Source organism: Carettochelys insculpta, chromosome 28 (genome assembly GCF_033958435.1).
Source record: "Carettochelys insculpta isolate YL-2023 chromosome 28, ASM3395843v1, whole genome shotgun sequence".
NCBI classification, from domain to species: Eukaryota; Metazoa; Chordata; order Testudines; family Carettochelyidae; genus Carettochelys; species Carettochelys insculpta.
In genome coordinates, this window is record NC_134164.1 from 12873837 (window position 1) to 12894700 (window position 20864).

Below are 20864 nucleotides of genomic sequence, written 5' to 3' on the forward strand. Positions count from 1 at the left end.
GGCCTGCCTGAGCCATTGCCAGACAGAATCACCTGACTGATGTTGCAACAACCCACCACAGCCTCGAATCCACTAACTGGGGGCTGTGGGTAAATATTGTCCTATCTCCATCCACCAGCCCCAGCCAGAGACCTAGCATGACCCTTGTTTATCTCAGATCAAAGGTGAAGCTCCACTCCAGAGTCTCTATCAGGGCAGAGCAGCCTGGTCCCCAGCACAGAGCAGGGGAAGGAAGAAGAAGGATTCGGAGGAGTGTGACGTGTTTGTGTCCCCTTGTGCCTGCCTGTCTGCCTGTGCCCCACAAATGGGGGCCCCAGTAACCCCGGCCTGCCTGCTGCTCCTCCTGCACCTCACAGCCGGGACGTCTGCAGAGCCGTAAGCCCTGTCCATGTCTCTGTGTGTCTGGGGAGCAGGGAAAGTGAGGGGGGTTGGAAGCAGCCCAGGACACTGGTCTGTGGCTATGGGTCTGTCCAGCCCAGCACAGGGAGCCTGGGGGGCGGGGGCTGAACCTCGAGGCCCTACTGAAATCTACTGTATAGTTTAGAGTTTGTCTGTCTGTCTCTCTGTCTGTCCGTTCATCTGTTTGTTGAAGAACACCCCCTAAATGGTAAGAGCTGGCACCACCAACTCCTGTGTGCAGCTTCCTCTGATCGTAACCTAAAGCCAGGTCAGGGTCTCGCTGTGCCAGGACAATGGGATGTGCCCAGAATAGGACTGTGTCTCATAAACCCCGGCTGGGGGGAGGGGAGTATCTAGTCCTGTTGCTGGTGCAAAGGGCTTGGGTGCTCAGAACAGCCCGGACGATATATCCTCCCCGTCGCCGCCACGCACCAGGGTCTCTGCTCACCCCCAGCACCACTGGCTGCCCCCGTCTGGGCCGAGCGAGCAGCCAAGAGGCCAGAAGCAGATGGGGCCTGAGCTCTGCTCTGTGCCCCGGGGCCCCTCCAGGTCTGTGGTATCGGGCTGGAGCAAAGAGCCGGGAGAGGGGGCCTGGCCCTACTCCTGCCCTGTGGCTAGAGTGACGGATCACCCTCCAGCACCATCCACCCAGCTGTGTCCCCAGCGGATTCACCCCCCCCGGGCTCTCCCCTCCCCTGCTCCTCCCGCACTGCCCACAGTGCTGTCCCCTCTCCAGGCACTATGTGGTGGTGAGTCCAGCCCAGCTCTACCACCCGCACACGGGGACGGTGTCAGTTCATCTCATCGACCTCAACGAGACCGTCCAGGTGAGCGTCCGGCTGGAGAGGCGGGACGGGCCCAGCAATATCACCCTGCTGGAGAGAGAGGTGCACGAGCCCCGTCTGCATGAGAACGTGAGCTTCCAGGTGAGCAGCCACCAGCACGGCCTGGGCCCTGGCCATGGGCACGAGCCCATCAGCGCTGGGTCTGCAGACCCCAACCAGCCCCAGGCACATCAGGGCTCAGGGCCCAGCCATGGGCACAGAGCAGGTCATTCAATCAGGGTAACCAGGTGTCCTGTTTTTAAAGGGACAGTCCTGCATTTAAGCCCTGCGGGCGTCCTGACTTTTTCTTAAAAACGGGCAAACGGTCCTGCATTTTCAGCCTCTCCCACTTTGGTACGGACGGGTCCTGCTGCTGGCCAGATCCCAGCGTGCCAGGCACTGTCCCTCCAGTGAGGCGTGGGGGCCGGGGGCCAATGCCGGCGGTGGGTGTGCAAAGCTGGTAGTGTGCAAAGGGCCCCCCAGGCCCCTGCCATCAGCACAGCCCCTGGTGGGTGCCAGCCCTCGGCCAGCTGGGTCCCTCCCATCCCCAGCCTGCCCTGACCCCACACTAGGAGCAGCAGCGGCTGGTGTGTGAGAACAGGTGCCCGACAGACACCGGTTACTTGTCCCTTGCACGCTCCTGCTTGTTGCGTGTCACTGCTGTGCCTCTTCACGCCCCAGCCCCCCTGCTCCCCTGTAGTGCTCCCTTCCGAGCCACCCTGTGTGCCCCCCGGTGTTCCTGGGGAAGATGTAGGTGCAGACCCCAGGAGAGGGGGGCTTGTGCCAGGCCCAGTCTGGCGAGGAGGGTGGAGAGCACCAGCCAGGGAGGCTCAGGTCACTCAGTCACTGCCCCGCCGCCTGTGAGCCGAGAGGTGCAGGGCAGTGTGTGTGTCCCGCTCCCCGTGTGCCCCGCAGCTGTCACGCTGAGGAGGTGAGGAGAAGGAACCCAGCTCCGCGGGGCTCAGGGCTGACAGGGGCTTCTTCATCTGGATGTTAATGTGGATGTTTGAGCCGTTTTACTGGGGTTTCCCCTGTAGGTTCCAGCCCCGGCCGGGGGGCAGCAGGAAACCGCAGAGCTGCACCTCTCAGTCCGGGGAGCTGCCCTGCACTTCTCTCAGCGGACGGCAGTGCGGCTGCGGGCGCTGGAGCCTGGCACCTTTGTGCAGACGGACAAGGCCGCCTACGAGCCGGGACAGACAGGTGAGGCGCAGGAGCGGCTGGAGGGAGTTTGTGGGGCCCCAGGCCCATGGGGGCACTCCCCAGCTCGGGGGATGGGATGGGGCTCAGGGGGATACGGGACTCTCACTTCTAGGCCCCTGAGCGCACCCGGCCCCGGGGGCGAGAGGCCCAAAGCCTGAGACCTCTTTGGGGGCCTGTATGGAACCCAGTGGGGGTCTCAGCCTGGCCTGGGTCATGGCACAGACACTGCAGGGCCCCGATCGGCCTCCTCCAGCAGCCTCAGCAGGGAGGCCGGGGCTGGCTGGGCCCTGCAGCCGAGCTCCCTCCAGCCGCCCCGGGCAGGGCTGCAGCACGTTGGGGAGGCAGCGTGGGGAAGCTTGTGCTGCGCTGCCCGGGCTGGGCCCATTCGGCAGGTTCCCAGGGGCCGGCAGTGCCTGGGGCGACCGGTCGACACCTTCCCCAGCTGGGAATTGCTCAGGCCACCGACGCCGGGGCTGAGCCCTGAGCTGCCTCTGCTCCTTTGCAGTGAAGTTTCGAATCGTCAGTTTGGACAAAGACTTTGTTCCCAGCACCAGGCAGGTGAGCGCGGGGGTGGGGGTGGGACTGGATGGGGTGGGGTGGCAAAGAAACAGGGTTCTGGTGCACTGATGTTTTGGGTCTGTGCCAGGCAGGCCATTCCTCCAGCTTTACATTGGCCAGTCCCCTTTTCCGGTGCTTTGCCCAAATCCAGCACATGCTTGTGCCTGGTATTGACAACAGGGACACAGTGCGGAAGAGTGCCTGCTCCACTGCCGGTGTGAACTCCCCTGTGCCAGGTGCGCAAGGGCAGGCCACTGGGGATAGGCCCATGCAGTTGCTGGAAGCAGCCAGTTCTGGGAACGCCTCTGCCAGCGCCCTGCTCTGCTCTGCTCTGCGCTGCCCTGGGGCGACTCTCTCAGGCAGGCTGGCAGACGTGTGATGGCCGGGCCTCGCTGCCATGCTGCAAACAGCAGTATGGACCAGCCCCTGCGCCTCCGAGCCCAGCGCCTTGGGCAGTGGCCTCGGCCGCTTGCGTCCCTTTCCCACACGAGGGGTTGATTGCACCTCCCATTGCACCTGAAGGAGGGCGCTGGGCACCCACGGCCTGTAACGAAGTCAGTGATTGGCCCCTTGGCACAGACACCAGCGTCTGGCCCTGCTCCGCCGCACATGGACCAGCCCCCCGCGGTGCTGTGTCTGCCCCGGCAGGGAGGGGAGGCCCCTGCCAGGTGCGAGAGCTCCAGCGCCACGGCCCCAGCCTGGGCAGGGCTGTGGGCTCCCCTTCCTGTCCCTGCTGTGGGCTCCCCTGCTGCTGTCCGTACAACCCCCATGGCCCCAGAGACCCCCCAGCCCTGGGGAGGTCACAGCACAGCCCTGGCAGTGGGGTGTTTCCTGTCCCTCTAACCAGCCCTCTCGTGTCTGTTTGCTTTGCAGCTGCCCCTGGTGACCCTGCAGGTCAGTCTGTCCCTCCCCAGCCGCCTCCCCTTCCTGTTGGGCGCATTGCAGGGTAGCCGGGGCTGTTCAGTCGTGGGGATCCCAGAGGAGTCTGGGCTCTGACCACACTGCTCAGCCATCCAGCCCTCGAGCCCTCGGCCCTGCAGTGGGGTGCACGGGGCCTGGAGCACAGGGCGTGTCTGGGCTGAGCCACATGGGGGCAGGGAGGGACATTTGTTCCATTGGGTTACGTCCTCTCCCCTGCGTTTGCAGAGTCGGGGGCTGTGTGAGCGGAGACAGGCGGGTGTGGGGCTGGCTGGGACTCTGCTGGAGCTGCTCACCCCAAATGTTCCCAGCCCCCCACTCTGAGCCAGGCCCTGACTTGATCAGGCCAGTGGGGGGCTCAGTGGGGGGCTCAGTGGGGGGCTCCCTTGGGAGGCCGAATGGGGAAGGGGAGGGCGGGGGCGTCTGGGGGCTGCAAGGGCAGAGGGAGGGTGGAGGTTTGGGGAGGGTCTTTGGGGGAGGAGAACAGGGAACATTACCGCAGAGGCCTAGAACTGAGATGGAGACGTCCCTATGGGCATGTTCCCTGGGCTGTGTCCAGGCTGGAGATGGGGTGTCCCTCAGGAGCCTATTCCCTGCCTTCCAAGTGGCTGGCACACTCAGGTCCGGGCTGTGGGGTACTGGCAGAGGGCACCTTGTTAGGAGGTTGCCCAGTGTCTGCCCAGTGGCGCCTGCTCCAGGCTCAGAAGGGTTTGAGCCTCGGCCATGGATCCAGCCCCGGCCAGCTGCACCAGGCACTCGGGGGCTGCCAGGGACCAGCTGTGTGGGGCAGCGGCTGAGCGGGGCGTGTCCGTGTGCCAGGATCCCAGCGGGAACCGCATCGCCCAGTGGCGAGACGTGACTCCGCAGCAGGGCATCGCAGAGCTGTCCCTCCCGCTGGCTGCAGGGGCAGCCGTGGGGACGTACACCATCGAGGTGCAGGGCACGCGGCGTTCGTTCAGCGTGGAGGAACACGGTGGTACGCAGCAGGGCTCAGGGCAGTGACTGAGGCTGTGGGTCCAGCCCCTCATGGGGAAGGGGGATTCCTGAGTGTTCTTGGGTCCCTGGGAGAGGGTCCCTGGGAGCTCAGAGCCTGGTACTGGCCCAGCCCCCTCCAAGCTCTCCTGGGCCTCAGCCACCCCCTGCAAACTGCCCCCGTGGTAGTGCTTGGGACAGTCTCCCTGTCCTCCCAGGCCCTGCCCCACTCTGCTCAAGGGCCAGGGGGAGGGGAGTTCAGTCTCCCTGCCCCACTCTGCAGTGGGTTTCACCCTTATTTCATTGGCAGACCCAAAGGAGATCTGTTGCCTGTGGCTACAGCAGCAGTTGGTGTCAGTGTGGGACACACAATGCGCTGAGCAGAATGCAGAGCCGTGGGGCACGAGCTGGGCCCAGCGTTTGAGGCCGTGTGAGAAAGGCAGAGGCGGGGGGCTGCTCTGGTACTGACAGGCCCCCTCCCCTCGGGGATTTGCCCGGCGCGCGTGTGTGTGTGTGGTGGGGGGCTGTACCGGTGCTGTGGGTTGCTTGGAGAAGCAGAACACCTCTGGGGACACTTTCCTTCCTAGTCACCTTTCCCAGGCCCCTGAGATGTGAAGTGCAGAGCACGGCTGGAAAACCACTGCTCTAGCGCCCTGGGCAAGTGCCAGAGAGATAGCCATGTTAGTCTGTATTCTGTCAAAACAAAGACACAGTCAAGTAGCTCTTTAAAGACAAACAAAATTGAAAAAAATGTCTCCTTCCCCAGCCCAGCCCTGCCCCACTCGGCTCGAGGATCCCGGTGGGGGTCTCAGGTGAATGCACTGGGCCTGAGCCCTGGTGGGTCCCAAAAACAGTCACAACTTACCTGCTGCCCCCAGACCTTCTCCCCCAGACACTCTGCCCCCAAACTCCAACTGCCTTCTTCTCCCCCAGGTACCCTGCCCCCAAGCTCCCCACTGCCCTCTGCTTGTCAAGATGCCCTGCCCCCAAGCCTCCGCACTGCACCCTTCTCCCCTAAACACAGTCACCACCTGCCTGTTACCCCCACACATCACCAGCCAGACACCCTGCCAATAAACCCTCAACCACCTCCACTCTCCCATGCAACCTGCCCCCAAGCCTCCCCAATGCCAGAGACCACCAACTACCCTCTGCTCCTACAGATACCCTGCCCTTGAGACTCCCAACCACCCTTTGTTCACCTAAGCACCCTGTCTCTGAACCCCTAACCACCCTCTGCTCTTCCAGACCCCCTGAGCCCTGTGTCATAGAATCATAGAATTCTAGGGCTGCAAGGGACCTTAGAAGGTCATCAAGTCCAGCCCCCTGCCTGAAGCAGGATCAAGCCCAACTAAGTCATCCCAGCCCGGACTTTGTCAAGCTGGGACTTAAAAATGTCTAGGGATGGAGATTCCACCAGATCTCTTGGTAACACACTCCAGTGCTTCACCACCCTCCTGGTAAACTAGTTTTTCTTAGCAACAGAGAGGGAGCTGGGCTAGTCTATACACTATCAAAACAAAAAAGCAGTCAAGTAGCACTTTAAAGACTAACAAAATAATTTATTAGGTGAGCTTTTGTGGGACAGACCCACTTCTTCAGACTACAGCCAGACCAGAACAGTTTTTCTTAATATCCAACCTACACCCCTCTCTCTGTAACCTCAGACCATTACTCCTTGTTCTGCCATCTGTCACCCCGGTACAGCCTCCTTCCATCCTCTTTAGATCCCCCCTTCAGGAAGTTGAAGGTTGCTATCAGATCTCCCCTCACTCTTCGCCTCTGCAAACTAAATAAGCCAAAATCCCTCAGCCTCTCCTCATAGGTCATATGCTCCAGCCCCCTCATCATTTTTGTTGCCCTCTGTTGGACCCATTCCAATGCATCCACATACTTTCTATCCTTGGGGACCGGGGAGGGTGTCCAGAACTGCATGCAATACTCCAGATGAGGCCTCACCAGTGCTGAATAGAGGATTTTCTAGATCTGCTGGAAATGCTTCTCCTAATGCACCCCAATATGCCATTAGCCTTCTTGACTACAAGGGCACACTTTTGACTCATATCAAGCCTCTCATCCACCATAATCCCCATGCCCTTTTCTGCTGCACTGCTACTCAGCCAGTCAGTTCCCAGTCTGTAACAACGCTTGGGATTCTTTTGTCCCAAGTGGAGGACTCTGCACTTGTCCTTGCTGAACTTCATCAGATTTCTTTTGGCCCAATCCTACAATTTATATAGGTCACTCTGGACCCTATCTCTACCCTCCAGTGTATCTACCTGTTCCCCTCACTGAGTGTCATCTGCAAATTTGCTGAGGGTGCAATCCATCCCCTCATCCAGGTCATTAATAAAGATATTGAACAACACTGGCCCTAGAATGGATCCTTGGGGCACCCCACTTGAAACTGGCCACCAACCAGATATTGAGCTATTGATCACTGACCATTGGGCCCAACCATCTAGCCAGCTTTCTATGCCTCTTACCATCCATATCCAGTCCATACTTCTTTAACTTATGGGCAAGAATGTTGTGGGAAACTGTATCAAAAGCTTTCCTGAAGTCAAGGTGTATCACATTCATTGACTTCCCCATGTCCAGAGTGCCAATTACCTCATCATGGATACTAATCAGATTGGTCAGGCAGGACTTGCCCTTGGCGAATCCATGTTGACTACTCTTGATCTCTTTCTCCTCTTTCAAGTGCTTCAAAATGGATTCCTTTGGGATGTCCTTCATGATTTTTCTGGGGACTGATGTTTGTCTGACTGCTCTGTAGTTCCCTGGATTAACCTTCTTGCCTTTTTTAAAGATGGGGACCACAATTGCCTTTTTCCAGTCATCCGGCACCTCTCCCAATATCCACAAGCTTTCAAAGATAATAGCCAAAGGCTCTGCAATGACATCCGTCAATTCCTTCAGTACCTTGGATGCCTTAAATCCAGACACGTGGATTTGTGTGTATCTAGCTTTTTTAAATAGCTCTTAACAGCTACGTCTACACGGGGATGCTACATCGAAATAGCTTATTTCGATGTAGCGAAATCGAAATAAGCTATTTCGATGAATAGCGTCTACACGTCCTCCAGGGCTGGTGCCGTCGACGTTCAACGTTGACATTGGGCAGCACGACATCGAAGTAGGCTCTGCAGGGGAGCATCTACACACCAAAGCGGCCCAAATCGAAATAAGGGTGCCAGGAACAGCTGCAGACAGGGTCACAGGGCGGACTAGCACTTCCCGGGCAACAGCTAGCCGCTCCCTTAAAGGGCCCCTCCCAGACACACTCAGCCTGCACAGCACGCGGTCTGCAGAGCCACAAGCACGCACACCCTGTGGAAGCAGTATGGACCCCCAGCAGCAGCAGCAGCAGCAGCAGCAGCAGCAGCCAGAAGTCCACACACCCACCCCTGGAGGAGCAGTGGTTGCCCTGCTCAGTGCCATGCAGGAGACAGCTGACCATCTTTTATTTGAGGAAGATGAGCTGCCCCCAGGGGATGAAGAAGCAGCCCCAGACCTTGCTGCCCTCCCAGTGCCCCCACCCGCCGCACACGCCGCCGGCTGTGGAGCTACCCCACGAGCACGGACTGGTGGGAGCGGCTGGTGCTCGGCGAGTGGGACAACGACCACTGGCTCCAGAATTTCTGGATGAGCTGGCAGACATTCCTGGAGCTCTGCCAGTGGCTCACCCTTGCCTTATGGCACCAGGACACCGCCATGCAACGTGCCCTCACCGTCGAGAAACGGGTTGGCATCACTGTCTGGAAGCTGGCCACTCCAAACAGCTACCGATTCGTAGGGCAGCAGTTCGGCGTGGGCAAGGCCACTGTCGGGGCTGTCCTCATGGAGGTAAGAGGACCTGGGGGCGGGGCGAGCCCTGGGGGGAGCCCGGGGGGGTAGTCCTGGGGGGGAGCCCTTGGGGGGAGGCGGGGAGCCCGGGGGTGGAGGGCCAGACACACCCTGCACACCCCTCACCGATGCTCTCTCATGTCCTTCCCCTGCAGGTCGTCCGCGCAATCAATGCCCTGCTCCTCTACAGGCTCATGCGGCTTGGGGACCCAGATGCTGCCATCGTGGGGTTTGCCAGCCTGGGCTTCCCAAATTGCTTTGGGGCTCTGGATGGGACCCATATCCCCATCTGTGCCCCGGAGCACAGCGGAGGACGCTTCCTCAATAGGAAGGGATACCATTCCGTGGTCCTCCAGGCCTTGGTGGACAGCCAGGGCCACTTCCTGGACATTTATGTTGGCTGGCCTGGTGGCACCCACGATGCCCGGGTGTTCAGAAATTCGGGCCTGTGCCACCGGCTGGAGGCGGGGACCTACATCCCCCAGCGGGAGATCCCTGTGGGAGGACACCACCATGCCCCTCTGCGTCGTCGCAGACGCGGCGTACCCCCTCCGGCCCTGGCTCATGCACCCTTACACGGGCCATGTCACAGCCAGCCAGGAGCGGTTCAACATGCGCTTGAACCATGCACGCCAGGTGGTCGAGCGCACTTTTGGCTGCCTCACAGGGCACTGGAGGTGTCTCCTCACCCGCCTGGATGCAGGGATCACCAACATCCCCCAGGTTGTGGGCACATGCAGCGCACTCCACAACCTGGTGGAGAGCAAGGGAGAGGCCTTCTTCCAGGGCTGGGCTGTGGAGGCTGGCAGGGCCGATGTCCAGCCACCCGCGGCCCCCAGTCGCCAGGTCGACCCTGAGGGGATCCGGGTCCGGGAGGCCCTGCGGGCCCATTTTGAGCAGGCTGCGGGGTGAATGCTGGCAGGGCCAGCTGCAGGCAAGCCACCCACTGCACACCCCCATCCTCCACAACACTCCCTGCCCCCACGCCCACACCACAGAGCACCCGAGAGCACACACACGCCCACACTTTTCTTTGAAATAAATGGAAATGTTGTTTCAAACAAAACAGTGCAACCTCTTATTATTAACAGAAGAAAAGGGGGGAACTATTTACATGGGGGGGCAGCTACTAAAACAGGGGTCCAACAAAAACTATTTACAAATGGGGGAATATGTACAAAGGGGGGGGCCACGTCTTCGGCCCCGCACCCTAATGTCCAGCGCCCAGTGTTGGGGGGGGGCGTGACCCTCATCTCGGCCGGAGCCCTGGTCGAGGCTGGGTGGGGGCCGGGAGAACCGGCAAATACGTCCGGCCGGTGTCCACAGGCCCATGGTCCCCCTCGGCGACAGGCCCCAGGGTGGCAGACGGTGGAGGGACGGCAGGCGGAGCGGCAGGTGGAGCGGCGGGTGGCGCGGTGGGCGGAGCAGCAGGAGGCACAGCGGGGGGGCCAGGTGTTGCACAATGCGATCGAAAGTGCGCATGAAGGCCCCCAGGCCTCCTGGCACCAGGCCAGCGCTCACTTCTGGAGCTCTAGCCACCGCTCCTCCACCTGCAGGCGCCGCTCCGACACCTCCAGCTGATGCTGGAGGGTCACGAGCAGCTGGGGGTCTGTGGCCGTCAGCGGGTGGCTCCTCCGTCGGCCTCGTCCTGGGGCTGGTCGGTGCTCTGCCGAGGGGCTGGCCTGCTGGGATGGCCCTGGTGGGCTCTCTGGGACCACTGACACCTCGCCGGCACTCTCTGGGCCCTCCGATGGTGCAGCTGCGGAACACAGGGGGGAAGAAGAGTGGAGACAGCCGTTAGTGTGGGCCCTGGTCTGTGGCCCTTGTCCCCCCACCCCTCTGCTGCTGGTTTCTCATCCCCGTCCCCTGGAGATGCTGATGATGATGATGGGTGTCCCACCCCCCCCCGACGGGGGACCCTAGGTTCCGCTCCCCCCATCCCCAGGGATGGGGCATGGCGCTGTCCTGCTGGGGGGCAGAGGCTGATGCACTCTTCTGAGGGACATGCCACTGCTGTCCTTGGGGCCATGGTCATCTGGGCATGTGGAGGGCCCTGGTCATTCTCTTGTCCCCGCCCCTTAACCTCGGGGGTGTGCACCGGGGGGGTACATACCTGACGGTCCGCTCCCACAGTCGGGGGACACCCATTGGGTGGACACCCTGCTGGAGCTGCAGGATGGGAGGGCGATGCGGAGCCCCCCGTCGCTGGAGGAGTCCCCCTTCTCCTCCTCTGGCGTCCCAGGGGTGGGCTCCTGGGGGGGCCCTGGGGTGCAGGGCTTGCCTCCGGGGCGGACTCCGTCTCTGGGGCCTACTGGGGCTTGTCGGCCGAGGTGTCAAGTGTGTCCGGGGGGGGAGGAGGTGTACCGGGGGCCCAGGATGGCCCTGAGCTCCCTGTAAAAGGGGCAAGTGGCGGGGGTGGCCCCAGATCAGCTGGCCGCATCCCGGGCCCGGGTGTAACCCTGCCGCAGCTCCTTAACCTTACTCCTGACATGGTCAGGAGTGCGGGCAGGGTGACCCCGGGGCGGCCAGGCCCTTGTCCAGGCAAGCGAACCATCCGCGTTCCGCCTCTTGCTCCCCATTACCTGGAGCACCTCCTCCTCTCCCCAGAGCCCCAGCAGGTCCCGGATCTTGGCCTCTGTCCAGGAGGGGCCCCGCTGCCTCTTCCCCTGCTGGCTGGCAGCTCTGGGTCCCCTTGGGGGGGTGCCCTGGGGGCGCTTGGGGGGCTGGTTGGCTGCCATCACTGCAGGGTGTTGGGCTGCGGCTGCTGTGGGCGTGCAGGCTGAGCATGTGGCAGTGCTGCCTGCAAACGCTCTCAGCCTCCTGCACAGGAAATAAGGGGGTGAGGAGCTTTAAGGGGCTGCTGCACGTGGCGACCATAGAGCTCAGGGGCTGGAGAGAGCATCTCTCAACGCCTCAGCTGATGGCCGCCATGGTGGACCCTGCTATTTCAATGTTGCGGGACGCGGACCGTCTATACGTGCCCTACTTTGACGTTCATCGTCGAAGTAGGGCGCTATTCCCATCTCCTGTTGGGGATAGCGACTTCGACGTCTCGCTGCCTTACGTCGATTTCAACTTCAAAATAGCGCCCAACACGTGTAGACGTGGCAGGCACTATTTCGAAGTTGGCATGGCTACTTCGAAGTAGCCAGCTCGTGTAGACGTAGCTAACCTGTTCTTTCCACATCGAGAGCTGCCCACTTCCTTCCCATACTGCATTGCCATGTTCCATAGTCTGGGAGTTGACTTTTTCCATGAAGACTGAGGCAAAAGAAGCACTTAGTACTTCAGCATTTCCCACATCATCTGTCACCTGGTTACCTCCCTCATCCAGTAACAGCCCCACACCCTCCCTGATCATCCTCCTATTGTTAACAGTAGTAGGCATCCTTCAGTCTGCATAGACTATGGATCGTGCCCTTAAAAGTTTCAACTGAAGACTTCATTTACAGCGTCTATTGTGACTATAAAGACCCACACAAGAGTGACAGTCCTTGCTGTATCTCTTGCAGATGTGGTGGGTGTCTGGCAAGTCCTTAGTGTGCTCTCTGTGCGCTCGCTTCTCCTCTGCTAGCTGTCTGATCTTCATCTCGCCCGTCTGAAGGCCCTTGTGTAACCCCTGCCTCCATCTTCTGCGGTCGTCTGCTAGTTCTTCCCAGTTGTCCAGCTCGATGTCTACCTCTCTGAGGTCTCTCTTGCAGACATCTTTGTAACGCAACTGGGGGCATCCGGGGGGTCTTTTGCCAGAGGCTAGCTCACCATACAGGATGTCTTTTGGAATCCTTCCATCGTTCATCCTGTGGACGTGGCCAAGCCAGTGGAGCCAACGCTGCCTGAGGAGGGTGTGCATGGTTGGGATTCCAGCTTGCTCAAGGACGGCTGTGTTGGTCATTCTGTCCTTCCATGATATTCCAAGGATGCGCCTGAGGCAGCACAAGTGGAAGACGTTCAGCCTCTTTTCCTGGCGGGCATACAGGGTCCAAGTCTCGCTGCCATAAAGGAGGGTGCTGAGGATGCAGGCTCTGTAGACTTGCATTTTGGTGTGAGTGTACAGCTTGTTGTTATTCCACACTCTCTTACTGAGTCTGGACAGAGTTGTGGCCGCTTTTCCGATCCTCCTATTTAGCTCAGTGTCCAACGACAGGGTGTCAGTGATGGTGGACCCGAGGTAAAAGAACTCGTGGACGACCTCTAACGTATACTTGTCAATGCTGATTGATGGGGATTCAGCAACATCCTGACCGAGTACATTCGTCTTCTTTAGGCTGATGGTAAGCCCAAAGTCCTTGCACACTTTGGAGAACTGATCCAGCAGTTTTTGAAGCTGGTCTTCTGTGTGAGACACTACAGCAGCATCGTCTGTGAACAGCATGTCTCTGATAAGGACTTCTCGCACCTTAGTCTTAGCTTTCAGCCTTGCAAGGTTAAACAGTTTCCCATTAGATCTTGTGTGCAGCAAGATGCCTCTGTTGAAGATCCAAAGGCATGCTTCAGGAGGAGTGCGAAGAAGATCCCAAACAATGTCAGAGCAAGCACGCATCCTTGTTTGACGCCGCTCCTGATTCTGAAAGCATCTGATAATGCGCCGTCATATTGGATGGTTCCTCTCATGTCTTCATGGAACGACTGGATCATCTTGAGTAACCGTGGAGGACAGCCTATCTTGTGGAGCAGCTTGAACAGACCATCCCTGCTGACCAAGTCAAAAGCCTTGGTCAGGTCGATGAAGGCTATGTAGAGTGGCTTTCTCTGCTCCCTGCACTTCTCCTGCAGCTGCCTTAGAGGGAAGACCATGTCAACGGTAGACCTCTCTGCACGGAATCCGCACTGCGATTCGGGGTACACCCTCTCAGCAATCTTCTGGAGTCTGCCAAGGATGACGCGAGCGAACAGTTTACCAGTGACACTTAGGAGGGAGATTCCACGGTAGTTGTTGCAGTCGCTTCTGTCTCCTTTGTTCTTATACAACGTTACAATGTTAGTGTAGCGCATATCCTGTGGAACCTCACCCTCTTTCCAGCACAGGCACAGTAGCTCATGCAGGGGTTCCAGGAGTGTGTCCGCGGCACATTTGATTACCTCTGGTGGTACCATCCTGACCAGTGGCCTTTCCTGCTGCAATGCTGTCGATGGCTCTCTTCAGTTCATCCACAGTCGGTTCTTGATCCAGTTCATCCATTACTGGCAGGAGCTTGACGGCATCGAGGGCTGCGTCAACCACAACATTCTCGCGTGAGTACAGCTCAGAGTAGTGCTCAACCCAGCGCTCCATCTGTTTGGCTTTGTCAGCGATGACTTCACCAGATTTGGATTTCAGAGGTGCCATCTTGTTCTGGGTCGGTCCTAATGCCTTCTTCATACCCTCGTACATTCCTCTGAGATTACCAAAGTCGGCACAGGTCTGGATGCTGCTGCATAGCTGGAGCCAGTGGTTGTTGGCACAGCGCCTGGCTGTCTGCTGTACTGTTCTTCTGGCCTCTCTAAGGGCTTGCTGGGTACTCTGGCTCGGTGAGCGTTTGTACTCCAGGAGTGCAGTGCGCTTCTTTTCAATGACTGGAATCATCTCATCAGAGTTAGCTTCGAACCAGTCGTTCCTGTTTCTAGCTCTTCTTCCAAACACCGACAAGGCCGTGTTGTAAACTGTATCCCTCAGATGTTGCCATTTGGATGTCGCATCAACGCCCCAAGGGCCGATGCGCAGATTTTCCTGGAGGGTCTCTCTGAACTTTTCAGCTTTCTCCGAGTTTGCCGTCTTTCTGGCGTCAATGCGGGCCTTCCAGCAGGTTTAGAGCAGTACAACTTCTTGGGTCTCAGCTTGAGCTTGGAGCAAACTAGCGAGTGATCTGTATCACAGTCAGCACTATGATAGCTGCGTGTCAGAAGGACATTTTTGAGGTTATTATGCCTAGTGATGACCACATCAAGTTGATGACAGTGCTTTGAGCGTGGGTGTCTCCACGACACTCTGTGCTGTGGCTTCATTCGGAAGAATGTGTTTGTGATGCACAGATTGTGGTACATGCACAGTTCAAGGAGACGCTGTCCATTGTCATTCATTTTTCCCACACCGAAGTGTCCTAAGCAGGAAGGCCATGAGGCCCAATGAGCTCCAACTCTTGCATTGAAGTCATCCAAGGTGTACAGTTGTTCATGAGCAGGTATTTGCGCTACAGCAGCACTAAGCACGTCATAGAACTTGTCTTTTACTTCTGGTGTGGCGTACAGGGTTGGGGCATGAGCGCTGATCAGGTGGACAGGACCGGTGCAAGTTTGAAGCGTGATCTCTGATCATCCTCCTATTGTTAACATGCCTGTAGAAACCCTTCCTGTTGCCCTTCACATTCCACGCTACTGGCAATTCCAACTGTGCTTCTGCTTTCCTCATTACCCCCCGGTATTCTCCAGCCATGTATTTATTCTCGTCCTCTATCATCTGTCCAGCTTTCCAGTTCTTATATGCATCCTTTTTGAGTTTAAGCTCACCAAGGATTTCCCTGTTAAGCCAAACTGCTTGTCTGACATATTTGCTTTTCTGACTGCGCCTCAGGATGGTTTGTTCCTGTGCCTTCAATATAACTTCTTTAAAATACTGCCAGTTCTCCTGAACTACTTTCCCCTTCATATTGGTTTTGCAGGAGATGCTGCCCATCAGTTCCCTCTGAAGTCTGCTCTTCTGAAACCAGTGGTCTGTATTTTACTGCTCACCTTTCTTCCTTTTGTCAGAATCCTGAAATCTGCCATCTCATGACTGCTGCAGCCCAGGTTGCCACCCACTTCTATTTCTCCTACTGGTTCTTCCCTGTTTGTGAGCAGCAGGTCAAGTTGTGCCTGGCCCCTGGTCAGTTCCTTCAGCACTTGTACCAGGGAGTTATCCCCCACATTCTCCAAAAACTTCCTGGATTGTCAGTGCACTGCTGTATTGGTCTCCCAGCAAATGTCTGGGTGATTAAAGTCTCCCATGAGAACCGAGGCCTGTGATTTGGAAGCTTCTTTTAGTTGTCCGAAGAAATCCTCATCTACCTCATCTCCCTGATGTGGTGGTCCATAGCAAACAGGAAACACATCACCTGTACTGCTTCCGCTTCTAAGCTTATCCCAAAGACACTTAACTGTTTTTTGTCCCTCCTTATACTGGAGATCTGAGCAACCAAATGCTCCCTCACATAGATCTCAACTCCTCCCCCTTTTCTCCCCTGCCTGTCCTTCCTAAACAGTTTATACCTTTCCATTACCGTGCTCCAGATATGTGAATCATGCCCCCAAGTCTCCATTCTTCCAATCATCTGATACTCCTTTGACTTTGCTAGAGCCTCTAATTCTTCCTGTCTGTTTCCCAGGCTTCTTGCATTTGTGTACAAACACCTCAGATACTTAGCCAACTGGCCTACTTTCTCCTTTTGAACGAGTGGTCTTCATTCGTTGTACTTTCTTCCTTCCCCACGTACCTCAGGGCTTGTGTCACCATTTCTTGAAGAACCCGGTCTAAAGCCCTCCTCGCTAGGTTTGCAAGCCTGCCCGCAAACATGCTCTTTCCTCTCTTTGTTAGGTGTCCCTGAAGTGTGGGAAGTCCCCACACTCTGCACACCCCATCCATAGCCAGATGTGACTCTCAGCCAGTGCATGGAACAGGTTTGTGAGTTGACAGGGACACAGCATAGAACAGACTTGTCAGCACAGAAACCAGAAGACGTCAGTAAAATCCATTCTTGGGAAAGGGGAGCCCAGAGCCTGTCCCTTCCCCCTGCCTCACAAGTCTGCTGAGACTGACCCACTTCCAGCCCCCACCCAGGCTCCTCCTCTGGCTTTGTCACCTTCCCCTGCAAAGGTGTCTCTTGGTCCCATCCCTGCCTGGGCTCAGGTTACAAAGGGCACTGGCCATTATTTACATGCTGGTAGCTGGGCAGCCTGCCTCAGTGGAAGTCAAACCCGAAATTCCCATCACTGTCTAGGCAGGGTGCAGTGCCCAAGGAACCTGAGGCCCACACATATGGGGTTATGCTGAGACAGTAGCACTCACACGCAACAGTAAAAGGCTCCCACTTCATCACATCCCCCAACTACTCCTGCTCCGCCTCCCACAGGCCCCCCAACTGTCCCTGCTCCCCCGACACCCTGCCACGGGTCCCCCAACTGTCCCTGCTCCCCCTGACACCCTGCCACAGGCCCCCCAACTGTCCCTGCTCCCCCTGCCATGGGTCCCCCAACTCTTCCTGCTCCCCCTGACACTCTACCACAGGTCCCCCAACTGTCCCTGCTCCCCCTGACACCCTGCCACAGGCCCCCCAACTCTTCCTGCTCCCCCGACACCCTGCCACGGGTCCCCCAACTGTCCCTGCTCTCCCTGACACCCTGCCACGGGCCCCCCAACTGTCCCTGCTCCCCCAACACCCTGCCACGGGTCCCCCAACTGTCCCTGCTCCCCCTGACACCCTGCCATGGGCCCCCCAACTGTCCCTGCTCTCCTGACACCCTGCCACGGGCCCCCCAAATGTCCCTGCTCCCCCTGCCATGGGTCCCCCAACTCTTCCTGCTCCCCCTGATACTCTACCACAGGTCCCCCAACTGTCCCTGCTTCCCCTGACACCCTGCCACAGGCCCCCTAACTGTCCCTGCTTCCCCTGACACCCTGCCACAGGCCCCCCAACTGTCCCTGCTCCCCCAGACACCCTGCCACGGGTCCCCCAACTGTCCCTGCTTCCCCTGACACCCTGCCACAGGCCCCCCAACTGTCCCTGCTCCCCCAGACACCCTGCCACGGGTCCCCCAACTGTCCCTGCTCTCCCGACACCCTGCCATGGGCCCCCCAAATGTCCCTGCTCTCCCAACACCCTGCCACGGGCCCCCCAAATGTCCCTGCTCCCCCTGCCATGGGTCCCCCAACTCTTCCTGCTCCCCCTGACACTCTACCACAGGTCCCCCAACTGTCCCTGCTCCCCCAACACCCTGCCACGGGTCCCCCAACTGTCCCTGCTTCCCCTGACACCCTGCCACGGGCCCCCCAAATGTCCCTGCTCCCCCTGCCATGGGTCCCCCAACTCTTCCTGCTCCCCCTGACACTCTACCACAGGTCCCCCAACTGTCCCTGCTCCCCCGACACCCCGTCACGGGCCCCCCAACTGTCCCTGCTCCCCCTGACACCCTGCCACGGGTCCCCCAACTGTCCCTGCTTCCCCTGACACCCTGCCACAGGCCCCCCAACTGTCCCTGCTCCCCCTGACACCCTGCCATGGGCCCCCCAACTGTCCCTGCTCCCCCTGCCATGGGTCCCCCAACTCTTCCTGCTCCCCCTGACACTCTACCACAGGTCCCCCAACTGTCCCTGCTCCCCCTGACACCCTGTCACGGGCCCCCCAACTGTCCCTGCTCTCCCTGACACACTACCATGGCCCCCCAACTGTCCCTGCTTCCCCAGCACCCTGCCACGGGCCCCCCAACTGTCCCTGCTCCCCCGACACCCTGCCACAGGCCCCCCAACTGTCCCTGCTCCCCCGACACCCTGCTACAGACCCCACCCGCAACTGTCCCTGCTCCCCTAGACGCCCAGCTACACTCTACTGCCCCAGACACCTGTGCCTGTACTATACCATCACTTGCTTCCCAAGGAGCCGCAGGGCTCAGCAGCCCCTATGGCAGCCAGGCTGGGTGGGAGCAGGCTGGTGCTGGTGCTGGGGCCATGGTGGTTGTCACAGCAGGTGGTGGGAAGGGGCTGAGGACAAAAGGAGCCGGTAGCAGTGGCTGTCAGGATGCCATTTCTTCCGTCTCCCCCAACACCTCCTGCCCCAGCACAGAGCTCGTAGCTCACAATGAACTCAAGCCACGGCTGTGGGTTGGTTTCATCCTGTCCCTCTCTGCCCCCCATGTTTCACCGCAGAGCTGCCCAGGTTCTACGTGGCCATCAAGCTGCCCTCTCTGGTGACAGTGCTGAATGAGACATTCCCCCTGCAAGTGTGTGGCCGGTGAGTGTGAACCCAGCCCTGCTGGGCCGATAAAATGGGGGCTGGCACCCCCTGGACCTGACTCCCCTCTCCTCATTCCCCATCCCCCTGTCTGCTCCAGGACTCACCCTCCCATCCAACCCCCAGGACTACAACAGGGAACTTCCCATGGACATTGGCTCCCTCCCCTCCCACTTACCCTCTCGCTCCCTTCTGCTGAACAGATACACCCACGGGAAGCCTGTGCTGGGGAAGGTCCATGTCCGCCTGTGCCTAGTCAAAGATTACTGGTTCACTTATATAAATCACTGCAAAGAGCTTTCAGGCCAGGTGAGTGCAGCTGGGGAGGGGAGAATGTGCCATGCTGTGGGATGCTGGAGGGTGCAGGCACAGGGGGTGCTGTGCATTCCCTTTGTCACGTTCGCCTTTCAAGAGTTTCAAAGCACTTTGCAGACTAGGGCCTGATCCAGCTCTCACTCGTCTGGCTGGTAAAACAGGAGCGGCCCAGTGTCAACAATGGAGAGAGACTGGTGTAAAGCTGGTGTAAGGGCAGGTGAATCAGGCCCTGGGTCCGTATAGGCTCCTTACCTTGGGTAGGAGGATGATGGCCAATGTTCCCTCTAATGTTTTCCATTATGTGCAGAATGAGTTTTGTTCTGTGGAGCACCAGTGTCGCGGTCATGTGGGGATGTGGCCCCCAAGAGAGACACAAAGCTAGAGAGATCGAGGATCACAAAGCTACCTTAGCTATGGACAGGGGACGTAAAGATTTGTCCTTGCAGTGTATCATCTTAGAACTGCTTCGTCATCGCTACTACAATGGCACAGACTGAAGTCATAGGCACATAACAGGCTGCTCTGAAGGGGAGAAAACAGAGTTACCCTCAAAGGTGCAGCCCAGATGTCAGGTTGCAATTCCCTGTCCTCAGAGTTTAACCTGGTGGCCGGCAGTGCCCAGCTGAACCTAACCCGAGATTACTCATTTCATTCAAATGACATGAAATCTCTCTGGTGTGTGGCAGATTTTTCCTTTGGCTAAAGGCAGCAATGTTTGCAGGTGAGAAAGTAATGGAAATTTCTTGCGAGTACTGGCCTATGGCAACCCTCAGGGGCTAGGAGGGTTGTGATAGCACAGTAGCTATAAGAAATTTACATGGGGGATGGACTGTGGGGTGCTCAGGGTGGGGATCGGGGATGTCAAAGGTGGGGTGGGAGAGTCAGGACAGCATAGTGGGAGCTGTCACGGGTGGAGTACAGGAGTCAGGGCAGGGGTTGAGGGTGCAGGAGTCAGAATAGAGGGGTGGGGGACTCAAGGATGTCAGAAGAGGTTTGATGTGGCTCAGGATATAGGACAGGGGTGCTCAGGGCTGGACATGCAGTCACTGTGTTGCCTGGACTTGCTGGCTCCAGTCTTGGAGCCTGGATGTGCTGTGGTCATGTGCTGGCAGCATCCAGGGCTCTGCCCCCAGCTGGCCAGGCTCTTACCAGGGCGCTGCACAGGGGCACACTGGCTCCCTTTCTCCTGTAAAGGTGTGGCTGATGGCAGCAATGTGTGGTGTGTCATAATTTTGGGAAAACTTGCATAAGGCTGATGGACCTGAGTTGTCAGCAGGAGGGAATGAACCTGCACCCTTAGGGGGCTAAAGCTGTGTGCCCTGCTGCAAGCGCTAAACACCAGTGCACTCAGCTAAGGCTGCAGAGCAGAGACTTCTCTCTCCCTTGTCAGGGTCTCAGAGCCTCTGAGGCTACACTTGGCATAGGCCATGGGGTGGGGTCTTCAATTCCCAGCCCAGGAGCCACCTGACCTGGGACTCTGGGGGGCGTGGGGGGGGCTGTCTGTTACCATCCCCAGGCCCCACCTTATAGAATCATAGAATCATAGAACACTAGGACCGGAAGGGGCCTCGAGAGGCCATCGAGTCCAGTCCCCTGCCCCGACGGCAGGACCGACCACTATCTACACCATCCCTGATAGACATCTACCTAATCTGTTCTTAAATATCTCCAGCGAGGGAGATTCCACAACCTCCCTTGGCAACTTATTCCAGTACTTGACCACCCTGACAGTTAGGAACTTTTTCCTAATGTCCAACCTAAACTTCCCTTGCTGCAGCTTAAGTCCATTGCCTCTTGTTCTCTCCTCAGAGGCCAAGAAGAACAAGTTTTCTCCCTTCTCCTTATGACACCCTTTAAACCTTTTCCTGCCTTT

General features: G+C 58.3%; 1 protein-coding gene across 1 annotated transcript in view; it reads left to right on the plus strand.

Moving 5' to 3' along the window:
- The first annotated feature begins 304 nt into the window (after positions 1 to 304).
- LOC142002535 (alpha-2-macroglobulin-like protein 1) overlaps positions 305 to 20864 on the plus strand; it is a 65264-nt gene continuing 44704 nt past the window's right edge. Inside the window, exons 1-8 of the mRNA XM_074978712.1 lie at positions 305 to 375; positions 1136 to 1325; positions 2261 to 2423; positions 2929 to 2981; positions 3855 to 3875; positions 4719 to 4872; positions 18592 to 18676; positions 18880 to 18985. Coding sequence (XP_074834813.1) covers positions 305 to 375; positions 1136 to 1325; positions 2261 to 2423; positions 2929 to 2981; positions 3855 to 3875; positions 4719 to 4872; positions 18592 to 18676; positions 18880 to 18985 — 843 coding nt within the window. The remainder of the gene's footprint in view (positions 376 to 1135; positions 1326 to 2260; positions 2424 to 2928; positions 2982 to 3854; positions 3876 to 4718; positions 4873 to 18591; positions 18677 to 18879; positions 18986 to 20864) is intronic.